Below are 14,395 nucleotides of genomic sequence, written 5' to 3' on the forward strand. Positions count from 1 at the left end.
GGAAACAATTTACAGGAAATGAACACAGCAATGTTTCTCCTGCATCAGGATCACCTGAGGGCTTGATAACCCACACTACCTCCTCTCGGTGTTACCCAAGAAGGCTACATTTCTAACTAGTTCCCACAGGAGTCTGGCACTACTAGTGGTAGGGGACCACACTTTGAGAGCCACTAGTAAAGATAATTTACAGATAAATACAAGATAAATTAATGAAGAGTATGAATGAAATCTGTGGTGCCAAAACAACACAGTCTAAGAACATGGAGTTCTAATGCCTCCCTTAGTTTTAAGTTCAAGTGTCTAGGAACTAATGGCTTGTAAATAATGCTTCATAATTTGTCTTTTCCACCATTCTAGAGACTGCAAATTTGAAGTTACAGTTTTTGACAGGGATCTAATTTATACTGTATATTAAGAGCAAAGATGTGTTTTAGATGATAAATAAGGAGAAAAGGCTGAAATCTTTTGTAGACATTGTAAAGCCTAATCAAAATTGTACTCTGGATAGATGGCCAACCCACCTTGGAAGTGAACCAAGAGAGTACTTAAAGCAAAGTCAAGATTTTTCTTAAGGAAAAAAAAATTGAGTCCGCTATACTAAAAATATGGAGAATATAAATATTTCTATACTATAAGCATTGGAAGAAAGCTCTTAGAAAAGTTTTCAAAACTGTTATTATCAAATACTCAATGAAACCAAAGAAAATCTTCAACCATGTTTCCATGAAATAACATATTTGGCACAGTGGAACCTGTGCAGAAATCCTCCCACTTTAATTAGTGCAAGATGAATCTGCTGGGAACTAAACAGAATATACTACAAAGGGAATTACTGGATATAAACTAACTTCTGTTCAACAGAGTTACATGCCCACATCCTCCAAAGTGGTTTTATATTGGAAAGATTTTTAAAAGATGGTGACATACAAGTATGAGGGAAAGAGCATAGAAGAATTCCAATCTTCAATAAAACAGCTAATTTTCCTTGGTGAAATGGCTAATTCCAGGGCTAGAGCAGAGAATGCACAAGATGAGCCTGGGACATCCTGTGGTACTAGAAAGCCAGTCAATCCTCAAAAAGTGATGGGCCAGAAGCCTTCTTGAAGGGGTTCCCTAGGGCCAAACTATAATAATTATAGCACAAAAATAATGATGGTAATAGATTGAATCCATAGAATAAGAATCTGTAAGTACATTTGACATAAGTAAAATAAAAATCCTCAAGGCTATTCTGATATAGATTTAAAAATTGAACACATACCTAAGAAGGAAAACTTTTCTTTTTTTTTTTTTTTTGATTGAATATAGATTTATTCAGAGAGATACACTGAATGGCAAGAGAAAGGCCATGAGGTGTAGGGTTTGGGTGCTCAGATTAAAAGTAGGTACACACTCCATAGACAGAATGCGGGCTGTCTCCAAAGAGGGAGAGAGGGAGTGGCTGTGAAGGCGCCATGTTGCTGGTTTTCATGGGCTTGGTGGTGAAAGCTTTTCTTTATAGGAGATCCAACCAGTAAATGCAGAAGGAATGACGGAAACAGAAAATCACCATTTGGCAAACACCACGGTATTAATATCATTTCAGGTAAGAATCATCAATGAAAATAAAAATTAGAGAGTATGATGAAAAACAAGATAATTACCTGGCCACAAAGTGTTTTCCTACAGAACACTTATTAATTACAAAGGAAAAGCACAACTACAGCATACAAGCCCAATTGTATCACTTAAACCAAGTGAACAAGTTAGCATCACTGGTAATTGTACAAATCAGTAGCACGTGCCTCCTAGTAAGCTTAATAACGTCACTTGTAGAGTTCTCTTAACCAAAAATTTTTAATATTCATTGAATCATGGGGAAACCACACAAATCCAAATTGTGGGGCATTCTACAAAATTATTGACCAGTACTCTTCAAAGTATAAGAGTCGTGAGAGACAAAGAAAGATTTTGGAATGGTTTCAGATTAAAGAAAACTAAGAGGGGACATGACAACTAAAATGCAACTGCATCAGATCCTGGACAGAGGGAGGACATTACTGAGACAACCGGTGAAAACTGAATACAGCCTGGAGACTAGGTAACAGTATTATATCAGTGTTAGTTTCCTGATTTTGATAACTACACTGTCACTGTGTAAGCTGTTAACATTTGGGGAACCTCGATGAAGATTACATGGGAAAACTTTGCAATATTTTGGTAGTTTTTTCCTGAGTTTGACCAAAAAATAAAAGTAAAACCACACACACACACACACACACAAAAACAAAGTTAATAAATCAGAATAAAATCTTGCTTTTATATCATATCAAGTTATTTCTTTACCTGTGAAGAAACTATTACTGTTGACCCAGACTTTCATTGGGATAATAAAAAAAAATGACATGTGCTAGGGCAGATACTCAAGTTAAGTAACTTAAACTACCATTGCTTCTTCCTAAAGGAACGAGAAAAAGAGAAGCCAAGAAAATCAGAAATAATCTTATATAATTTCTGCCAACATTTTTATAATAGTTTTCAACTGGCTGCAGTATTACCCCCTTAATGACAGTTGAAGATGTTTTGTGAGTCAGTAACTATACACGACTGTAGCACAATGGCATCACAGTGGGGTAGGGGACCAGAAAAGCACGGGGCTCTCTCACCAATGAGTTGTCTTGTCCAAAACAAATACTAATGGCACCCTGACTGACACACACCCCTAGAGGAAGGTGGAGAAGTTGATCGTGGGCAACAGTGAAGAGCTCGTTTGTTACCACTGTCCCAGGTCAGTCTGAGAGGCCCAGATCTGCAGAAACTCCTGCTCAGGAAGGGCCAAGGGCTTGCCATCAGTCACACGCCCCTGCAGGCAATCAGCTGTGACTTTAAACTGAGCTCTCCTGTGCTCCTTGAAGTACGAGGAGGGAAAATGTAAATCAGAAGACTTTCCTAGCTACAGCAGGTAAGACACTTTCTCAGCACTCATGAGTGAGTAGCATGTACACCAAGATACTCACTGCAGCATTTTTTATACTGAAAAGCACTGGGAACAAGTTAAACATCCAGTAGGTAAGCTATAACATACCTCCACTGTGCCAGGAGAGCTGGGGTAGGTTTAACGGCTCTCTTGTTAGTAAACACTAAGTCACAGGCTGCAGATGTGCTGAATTTCTATCAGAACAAAGAATTTTCATCTTTAAAGGACTCACCTTTCAGATAAGGTTGCATGAGCATATCTGTAGCGCTCAGTTCCTGGAGGTACAGCTCCTGAGTCACAGGGCATCGGCACCTTATTTCAACAGATAATCCAAAAAAGGCTGCATAAATGTACAACTCCCAGCAATGGGGAGAGGGGAGTGAAGGAGCACAGAGAAAGACAGGTCCCTCCTGTAACTGGTCACGCCCAATAAGGGACGAGAGCACAACTACAGCTTTTGTAACTAAAACACATCAGGAAAGCTATGAGCCTGCCCCAAGTTGGTGTTAAGGAGCAATTACAGAAAATACAAAACTGTGGGAGCACAAACTTGGGTTAACAAACTTTGATATTGTAATGATTGTTTAACCAAATCATATTCTCACCTTTATGTAAACACATAAGAAATGTATAATCAAAACCCATGCTTTCTGTGTTTGTCATTATACTGCTCCTTCAAAGCAAAATGTCCAAAAGCACAAAAGACTGAACTCTCGGTACCAGTCACCGCCTTAACTGAGGGACTTCACTCAGCTACCTTGAAGCTGCTGTGCTAGCAGGGACCCGCTACGAACTGTCTCCTCGCCGTGAAAAGCAGAGACATGCTTTGCTCACTTTGCTTAGTTCAAGGTCATAGACCCAGGGCTGCTTCTGCTTATGGAAAACCATAGCTCATCCCTCGCCCTAACCGGCAGGACGTGCTTGGCTTACCAGGCGCAGGTGGATAGTGTAGGTCACTCCTGCTCACAGAAAACTGACTTAGCCCTCAGCTAGGGGCAGCTGGGCTGCTTTGTGTGCTTAGATCATTTCTGATCATAGTATGGAGACTCTGTGGTGGCCTGGGGTTTCATTATCAATTATTCAGAAAACTGCAACCTTGCTCATGATTGTTTGAGGCTTAAAATAACCATTTGTATTATCAATATTGTAACCTTCTAAGTATAAATTAAGATTATAATGTTTTTGTTTTTCATGAACTGAAACTGCTGACCGGCATCCCTGCACATACACCATACCCCTTACTCATTCCTATGATGTATTTCATTTTGATTTATTTTTTGACTATTCTCAATAAATATAAGAGCTTTGGAACAGCTTGGGAGTTAGTCTCTGGCTCCCTCTCACTCTATTTACCTGATAAAGTCTTGAGAAAATTCACTCTTCTACAGTGGGACTTTTGCTGGAGAAAACCCATGACAAACAGAACTCACACAAAAATATAGTGATCGAGAAAAAAATGAAATTTTCATAGCTGAACTCACTCAGTTCAGTCTAGTAAGAAAGCTAACCTCACAAAGTCCTTTTATATTATCTTTTGTTTAATTTGTAAATTATTTTTTATGTAAAGACTGAAGCAATGAACAGGTGGTGTTGTTGTTTTGACAAATTAGAAATTTGTCACAACGTAAGTCACCAAATCATGGGGGAGGGTACAGCTCAAGTAGTAAAGTGCAACCCCCAGTGCCGCCTCTAAAAATGAGGAAACCTAGTTACCTCTTCCCACCAAAATAAAAAATACTTATGTAAACCAATAATAAATAAATAAATTTTTAAAAAATCATCAGATCATCCATCCCTCACCAATCTGAAATACTGCCTGCGATAAATACCTATGTATACTGGGGTCTCTTTTTCAGTAATTTACTCAATTCATCCTAAAGTGTTGTTGTTGTTGTTGTTGTTGTTGTTGTTGTTGTTGTTATTGTTGTTGTTGTTGTTGTTTTGACAGGAAAGTAGGATTTATTGGTGGTTGTGTGGAAGGAGGGGACAGCACCAAGGCTCTCATGAGTGCAGGGCCTGCCATTTGTCCAGGGGGCCACAATTTGAGATGTAGTTGACCCTGCAGCCATCCGGGATGAGCCACTTTTCTGCCACCATGTTTTCAAATTCATTTGTGTTAAACTTGATAAATCCCTACTTCTTTGAAATGTGGATCTTCTGGTGACCAGGGAACTTGAACTTGGCCCTGTGCACGGCCTCAATCACATGCTCCTTGTTCTGCAGCTTGGTGCCAATGGACATGATGACTTGGCCAATGTGGACCCTGGCCACCATGCCCTGGGGCTTTCCAAAGTCACCCCGCATACCTGTCTGGAGCCTTCAGAGGAAAGCTGTTCATATTCATCTGACACCATTTGGCCACAGAGTGGGAACTCATCCACTTTTGCCTTCTTCCACCCCAGGTCAAAGATGCGGATCTTAGCATCAGGGACACCTCAGCAGAAGCATGGCTGTGGGTGTGGCTTTTTCTTACAGCACTGGTAACACCAGGCGGGGTGGCGGCCCATGGTGACACCAGGATATTCAGTGGTGCACAGAAGGGAAAGAACTAAAGTGTTTCATTTACTATCATCTCATGATACTTTTTTATATCAGAAACAGTCCTTTTTAAGATTGAAAAGCACACCTAGAGGCTTCAGAATGCAAAGCTTCTTAAAGGACTAATCCAGAAAATAAAGTCTGGAATTCTATTATTTCTGTTGAAAAAGAAGTTGGCATGATTTCTCTCTCCTTTTTTTCATCAAATGCAACATGGATACAGCAGGGAGGCCAGGAGCTTGGAAACACCTAGATTAGCATCAGGACCCTGCGCTGGTTGCATGATCCTGGGCAATTACTTAAATTTTCTGATCTTCCATTGTTTTCACCTATAAACAAAGTCCAAACATCTGCACATTGTTTCCTTTTTCCCATTTATATCCCCTTCTCTCTTTTTCTAAGTATAGGTAATCACATTTCAAGTGGATACACATTTTAGAGAAATTATCCTGCAGGAAAAAAAAAGTGAGAATGTTCTCAATGTACTATTCTGAAAAGATTTCTAAGATATACTGTGATTTTTTTTAAGTCTATATACTATGTTCTATTTTTCCATATAATGGGAGAAAAATGCCACTATACATTTATATCTGTGTGTGTATATGCAAAAAATAGTCGGGAAAATTATTTTTAAGTTTATATAAAAATATTTCCTTTTTAACAATTTCAGACATGTCAAAAAGGGAAAAAGATTGACACTATCTGGATTAAAAAAAAAAAAAAAAACAGAAAAACTGAGGCCCCGGAAAAAAATAACCATGCTAATCAGAAAATGAGTGATTTGAATGAGTTCCACATATCAAAGGCTGACTCAAATGAGGTGCTTTTTCACATTATATGAAAATGAATGCCTCTGTTTGACATTATGGTCAAATCCAGAAAAGTTTTTTCTTTGTTTTTCTATAATGTTTCACTTTACTCTGTTCTAATTCTCCAGATTACCTATCTACCTTCAATCTACTCTTTGGTTTGTAAATAAAGTCTTTATTCTTAAAAATTTAGATCATTTTAAAATGAATTAAATTGATGAAATTATATATATCATTTACATAATCTATATTCATATGTAGCACATATTTTAGAAATAATAAACTACAACACAATGGAAAAGAAGGGTGGAAAGGAAAGTAGAGAAGACTTTTAATGCAAACTAGGCATCTTCTATTTTGTTGTACAAGCAATAGGGAGCCACTGAAAGTTTTGACAAGAATGGGACATAATATGAAGAAAGTAATGTTTTTGAAGAATGAGTGTAATCACAAAAACTAGATTATTCATAATAGCCAAAAATTGGAGAAAATCAAAATGACCATCAACTGAAGAATGAATAAACAAAATGTGGTATCAGCATACAATGGATATTACTCAGACCTAAAAGAATGAAGTACTGATACACAATACAACATAGAAGAACCTTGAACATTATGCTAAGTGAAAAAGGCCAAATATAAAAGGCCATATATTGTATGATTCCACTTATATGAAACGTCCAAAATAGGCAAATTCATAGAAATAGGAAGTAGATTTGTGGTTGCCAGGGAACTGGGAAGAGGGGAGATGGGAAGGGACTGTTAATGGGCTTGGGGTTTCTTCCTGAGGTGATGAGAATGATAAAGCATTCAATAGTAGTGATGGGTGCAAAACTTCATGGATAAACTAAACCCCACTAAAATGTATACTCTGAAAGGGTAAATTTTCTGGCATGTGAATTATATCTCAACAACACAGAAAAGGTGTGTGTGTGTGTGTGTGTGTGTGTGTGTGTGTGTGTGTGTGTGTGTGTGTAAAATACTACAGGTAAGAAAAATAGAAAGCAACCATATTGGTTTAGCAATGAATACGTAAAGGCCATCAGGGCTTCTATTGTTAAGCCCATCTAGGGAGCACCATTCAGATAACCAGACTCCACAGAGGACCTCTCACAGGGTCCCCATGGTGGAATATAGCCTGGGACTCTGAATGAGTAAGTGTAAGCAAAGGGGCAAAAGGACTGTCAATAACAATAAATATATGAATATGAGGAGCAAGGAAATAAGACAAAAATAAATCTCTTTTCTCTTTAATTGAAAATGAAACATTCACAAAGAGGAAATTCAACAGAATTCAATACTTACCATCTTTGGATTAAGAAATAAAGGCAATCTGTAGTCTCTTACCCAGACTTTTTCAAATTTTCAACAATAAGCTTACCTGTATAAGGAGGAAAATATATAAAAATGTATTTGTCTTTATTAACAAAGTATTTTATATCTCAACCATTGAAACCATTCTGAAATACGCAAGCCCTAACCTATTAGAGAGTCAAGCATTGTTAAAGCAAATTTCTTGTGGAATCCATACACTACTGTCTTAATGGGAAAAGTAAAGTTCATAACCTACATCTTCACTGTCCAATATACCAGCCAAAAGCTAGTAAGCACTTGACATGTGGCTAAGTCTACACTGAGACATGGTGTAAGTATAAAATATACTCCAGATCTCGGAGTACTAGAAAAAGAATCTAAAATATCTCCTTAATAAGTTTTCATAGTTTCATATTGATTACATGTTGAAATAATAATATTGTGATATATTAAATAAAATATATTAAAAATTAATGTCACCTGTTTCTCTTGCCTTAAGTAACAGGAGAACAGCCTCAGACAGCAATGATGTGAAATTTTTTAGGAGCTTGAAACTCCCAGCTGAAAGCCGCCGCTCTTGCTGGGCCTCACACAGACAGCAAACAAAGCAGTGGGCCAGGGAGCCACACACGCACACATGTGGGGCAGGACAGCCAACTCCGACAGGTGGTGAACAATGCCCAGGCAAAGTAGAAGTCAGGGGTAGTCCTCAGTAGTGGCCAGAAAGCTTCACGGAGAATCATTTTACCCCCACACTGAAGGGATAAGCCTAAGACCTAAAAAGGAAATTATTTCTCTAAGAATGAGGGGGTCTGGAGAAAACCCCAAAATTAAGAATACTGTCTCCATAACCATTTTTTCTCACTTAAATACCAGAAAATGCTAACTAATCTACAATAACAACAACAACAACAACAACAACAACAACAACAAAATTGCTTGGGGTGAAGGAACTGACTCTTTTGAGGCTGATGGAAATGTCTTCATTGTGGTAGTGTTTCCATGAATACAATTGTCAAAACTTATCAAATGAAACCCTACATGGGTGCAGTTTACTGTATATATTATATCTCAATAAAGCTGATTGCAAATAATTAGGAAACAAACAAAAGCAATCACCATTTGCCCTGTGGTGGTCACAATGTAGCTGTCATTCCCTGGGCATGTGCAAATTTGGTCACTGACAGTTTATATCATTGTAAGTTTTGCTGAATTATGTGTACTTTGGGTACACACATGTCACATTTATGACCCAATTTTTAATATCCTCTAAAAGATTACACTATGATTCAGCATTAAAAAAAAAAATTGATGCTTGCAAAAAAGCACAGAAAGGCAGCAGTGGGGACTAAGTTTGATATTCATGAAGCAAATATTTGTGATTAGATGAATGAACACAGTTCTATTTTTGTTTTGTTTTATTTTTGGGGGTTTTTTTTTGGACAAAGCAATATCCAAGTACTTATAATGCACTCTATCATACTTTAAGCCAGCATTTTTCTTCCTTATTGACAAATAAAATAACAATTTGTCTTATAATTGATCATGTGGTGGGCAGAATTCTAAGATGGCTCCCAAGATTTTAACACCCTGGTTTACACACCTTCTCAAAGTTATTCAACCAAATAGTAATCTAAATGCTGCTGTGAAAGGATTCTATCAATGTAATTAAAATCCCTAATAAGCTGACTTTAAATTACTGAGATTACTGTAGGTTGGCCTGACCTAAAAAATCAGTTCTTATGAGAACACTGTCTTTAAATAGCAAACAGCCATGCTGTGAACTGTGCATACAGAAGGCCATGTGGGAAACTAAGCGTGGCCTCCAGGAGCCTCTAGGGGAGTGTCTGTTACTCCCAGCCAGCAAGCAAACAGGAATGCCATTCCTACAAAGGCAAATAATTGAATTCTGTGAACTACCAAGTGAGACTGGGAGAGGACTGTGAGCCTCAGATGAGTTCGCAGCACTGGCTGACACTTTGATTTCTGTCTGGTAAGACTCAGAAGACAGGACCCTGCTAACCACGCCCAGACTCCTGATGGACAGTGACTGTGAGGTGAGCTGCTAAAGCAGCAATGGAAAACTAACACAGAAGGCTTCTTAGATTTGAGGAAATATGGTTTATATTATTTCTCTTAAAGGCTGCTGATATGCTCCATCATCAGTACAATTTCTTACATTTCACATTATTATGAGTGATGTGATTCAATTTCACAAGGCAGCAGGATTAGGTAATACTACTCTCAAAATTTTACAGGTAAAAAACTTCAGAACACATAACAATTTGTTTCCTCCAGCAACTGGGCATACGATTTAGCATATTTGCCTCTGTCTTTCTAAACCAATATCATTCCAAAAATAAATAAATAAGTAAAAATCTTAGTCCTTATCCATTTCAAAAGGAATGAAAATAAAGTTGAATGTGTGGTAAGAAAAGCTAATTTTGAGATCTAGCAAGGCCATATAATTTGAGGCAATCATCTAGTTTCTAAGAACTTCAGGGAACTCAGCTATTAAAAGAAGGACTAGTGGAAATTTAAATCAAGTCTGGAGCCTAATTCATAGCAGAAAAATATACAGACATATATACAGACACAAATGGATAATGACATGCTCTGCCAACCTTATAGAGTGTATAATTAAATGCCATTGCAAATGGCCTGCACTTCAATAGACCTTGTGTGCCAGACACTCATCTATAAATGATATATGAAGTGTACAGACAAGGACTACCATATAGAATAGTGGTGAGGGTTTCCAGCCACAGCCCCAGACCTCCTGGCTGCAGCCCCGGGCCCACCACTGACTGAAGGTGAGGTCTTCGGCATGTCTAGCCCCCCTGTGCCAAACCTTCAGCTGTAAGACAGGGACATGGACAATATTTATCTCCGAGGGCTGTGGTGAGGATTGAATGAGTTAACACATACAAAGCACACAGAAGAGTGCCGGGCACATATTAAGCACTCAAACGCTGACATCAATATTGTTTTCATAATAGTGCCATATTAATATTCACTTCTAAGAAAGACAAACTGTGCATCTATAGAGGATACTAACGGACTGTCCCCCTGGGATGGCTTTTACTTTTATTGTATGAATTTGCCAGGGCACTGTTAAAATTGGTTACTGTGTTTTTTTTTACCTTAGTGAAATGTTTATGGGTTCAAGTACTGTATCTATTTCTGTGTTAAAAATGTAATTGAAACTTACATGGAAACATTAGACACTGACATTCTAGGGCTTTGCTATGCAAAATAGTTTTGAGGACCACCAATTCAGCATCCCCCAGCTGCCTGTTAAAAATGAAAAATCCCAGAAGACAGTATATTTGGCCAATATACTTTATGTTTCTTTTCCATGGGAGGGATAGTGTCTCAGGCTTTTCTCTTCTTTTAATAGTCAGTACTTCCTTTTCTGTGCCTGTAAGGCTCCTGGATGCTATTCAGTCTTTTTTATAGCAGGTGCAATATTATTTTTCAAAATATTTCAAAAATCAAATAACATTATCTAGGCCATAGAAGCCTTTTACAAATGTACTTTTATGCAAATCAGATACTAGGAGGCAATATTCAAATCCAAATAAATGTTGCTTTAAAGCTCATGTTGTTGCTTTATAACCCAAAACAGTGCAAGCTAAGAAGCAGGAGTAGGTAACCAATGCAACATGAAAAATTGATGTCTAAAATTGGGTATTGCTAATTAAGGTTACAAGTTCAAAGCCTTAATTTTTATACACAAGTACTTGAACTTCTGAAATAAGTGGTTTGCATCACCTCATTAGTACAGTACATTGGTTCTCAAATTTTGGGCCCCCAATCATCAGTATCACTTGTGAAAACGTAAGATTTATACTCCTGGGTCTCTCCCTAGACCTGCTGAATCAAATACCAGGATTGGGGACCAGCATCTATGGTCCTACAAGCCCCCAGATGATCCTGATGCTTGCTAAATTGTGGGAACTACTGGAATAGTGGTTCAGGCACAGTACAATTATGCTGAGTTTTTCATCACTAGTTTGAATGCAATTCTGCCTGGTCAAGTATGAAAATGTATGAATGTTGGAAGTAGGACACAAAAATAAGGAAACCCAACATGTATGCCTGCAAATAAGTGCATCTATGACCAATTATAAAGAATTATGTGATTTAAAGCTGATGTAATTCAAAGTTACTGCACATTTACTTGATTGTCTACTATGTATGTTTGCAGAATTATTTATAAATTTTCTATAACCTTAAACTTTTTACAAAACTGTAAGTATGCAAGCTTACAAGGTAGAAATAAAACCTGTTTGCCTGGTTGATGGCGGTGGGGGGGATAAAGATAGATAATGTGAAAAAACAGTAAGGTGCCTAAGACAGGATCCTTAGGTCTTGACAGGATTATCTGACTCCCTGTACACCAACCATAAATTCCTATTTACCACAATTTATTTCATTCAGGCATTTTCTTTTTTTTTTTAATTGAGTTATAGTTAGTTTACAATGTTGTGTCAATTTCCAATGTAGAGCACAATTTTTCAGTTATACATGAACATACATATATTCATTGTCACATTCTTTTTCACTGTGAGCTATTCAGGCACTTTTAATCTTTAATAGACCATCATTCAGCACACTGCTTTTAGTGTCTGCATGTAACTTTTGATAAAATTTTACAAAGGCTTTGAATTATAATTCTGGAAGGAGCAAAGTTCAAATGTATATAACTACAGTTAGAAATACAGTATTTAAAACACAACCAAGAGGAAAGAGAAAATCTTCTATGAGACATTTTTAAAGACCAATATTCAGGTTTAGCTCTTTTTAAGGTAACAAAATAAAATTCAAAACTATTTAAATCTCCTAAAGAACAAATAAAAATAACAGGGCACAGACGTCAAAACTATGTTCTCACTGTATTTATTAAATCTAAAACAACTATAAATAAACTAATTAAGGAATAGTCCCATACAAAGTATGCGGAGGAAGGAAAAATGAATTTTATTCTAATGACAAACACTATCTCAGCAAACAAAAATTGTTTAAAAAACCACATAAGAAAAACACTCTGCTTGTATCCACTGACTTACTGTATATCTTAGAGACTAACGAGTGCTGCTTCCCAAATTTTCTGCTACCCATTCCCAGCATGACAAACCGTACATTTCCAAATCTAAATAATATATTTCTGAGGCTTGTCTCCTAAATAAGAATCTCTTTCAAAAGATTTAACTCTAATGACAAAACACATTTTACAGATAGAAAATAATTATTTATAAACATCACTTTGCTCTCTAAGCCTTTAGATTTGACTTACACAGGCTTCTTCTACTGCTAAAGATGTATCTGGGATGCCTGTCCTGATGGTGATACCAAGGGCAAGACTGAATTTAATTTAAAAAATGCAAATTACTGCAAGTTGGTTAAATTACAGGTTTAAATTTCATAATTATTTTGTATAAGAAAATAAACGTGGAAACTGCTTTTCAAGAGTCTGTCAATCTTCTAATATCTGTATAGGATGAAATCTGATTATTTTCCCCTCTTATTTCAGTACTACAATTTTCAATATAAAACTTTTCACTAAAGGGGGAGGGCATAGCTCAATGATAGAGTGTGTGCTTAGCATGCACATGTTCCTGGGTTCAATCATCAGTACCTCCTTAAATAAATGAATAAATGAATAAATAAATAAATTTAATTATCTCCCCCAAAATAAATAAATAAAAACACAAATTAAAAAAAAAAAAACCTCCTCCACTGAAACTTAAGAGGCAGCAGCACGGTGACTAAAAGCATAGACCACAGTCAGATGGATCCGGATTTGAATCCTAGTTCTGTGAATTCAAATTCCTAGCTATACATTCTTGGAAAGTTCTCTGAATCAGTTCTTCTCCCATAAAACAGGCTTCTTAGTATCTATTTCATAGGGACTGCTGTGAGAAATAAATAACGTATGTAAATATCCTTAGCAGAGGGTCTGATATATTGCAAACATTCAATAAGTGGTAACAATGATAATCAAAACAAATAATGATCAAATTATTAATTTATCAAATGATCAAATCTACACTTTTATCCGGTAGATTCTCAGCCCTCTCCTAGTTAATTCTTTATAAATAAATAGGGGCAGCTCTGAGGTATAAAATCAATCATCAAAAGAAATAGACGTAGCAGGCACCTTCCTCACCCTTGTTCTCTCCCATGTTTCAACAGCCTTAGTCATTATCCAAACTTGAGAATAAGGACCTGCTCACACTGGGCAGAGGAGATCAGAGGCCATATTTAACACCTGTACTTAATGATAGCGCACCCACGGTGTAAGGCTGATACCATATACTCATTTTTCCAACACATTCAACATGAGAATGGGGACTTAGGTGGAAAAGAAATCAACCAAAAGCATCTTTCAGGAAGTACCTGTTGGATCAAAAGTCTCATTGCTGAGTCAAGAAGAAGAAGGTCACCTTAATGCATCACATGTACCAAAAGAATAGGCTGTTTTATACTTTCTAGAAATGAAGGGAAAAGTTCACATGAAATCTCTATCAACTTTTGTGACTGTCTTCTAATTCATTTAATAAATATTTTTTGAACACCTTTGGACTGACACTACACTAAGCACTTGGATACAAAGATGACAAGGTAATAATATTCTCCTCTCGCAGAGCCTATTAGAAAATCGTTCCCTTTTTTTTCTCTCTCATTCATTGGTTGACTTACTATATGCCACTATGTGGCAGCAAATGTTAGGCATTTAGGGGAGGAGAGATTCACTAAAAAGATAAATAAG

The 14,395-nt window shown here is 37.0% G+C and overlaps 1 protein-coding gene across 16 annotated transcripts in view; it reads right to left on the reverse strand.

Moving 5' to 3' along the window:
- The window catches only part of LOC141575149 (junction-mediating and -regulatory protein-like), a 41,797-nt gene that overhangs the window by 9,482 nt on the left and 17,920 nt on the right, over positions 1–14,395 (reverse strand). For 11 of the 16 annotated variants that reach the window (XR_012502519.1, XR_012502518.1, XR_012502515.1 and 8 more), the window contains one exon: positions 3,192–3,271. Coding sequence is in view for 4 of the 16 variants with exons in the window: in XM_074353701.1 (XP_074209802.1) it covers positions 3,192–3,271 (80 nt within the window). In the remaining 12 variants the exon portion in view is untranslated. Of the gene's footprint in view, positions 1–3,191; positions 3,272–7,611; positions 7,688–8,100; positions 8,397–14,395 lie in introns of all 16 variants that reach the window. The other 5 variants (XR_012502523.1, XR_012502521.1, XR_012502524.1 and 2 more) reach the window with 2 other exon arrangements.

Source organism: Camelus bactrianus, chromosome 26 (assembly GCF_048773025.1).
Source record: "Camelus bactrianus isolate YW-2024 breed Bactrian camel chromosome 26, ASM4877302v1, whole genome shotgun sequence".
Taxonomy (NCBI): domain Eukaryota; kingdom Metazoa; phylum Chordata; class Mammalia; order Artiodactyla; family Camelidae; genus Camelus; species Camelus bactrianus.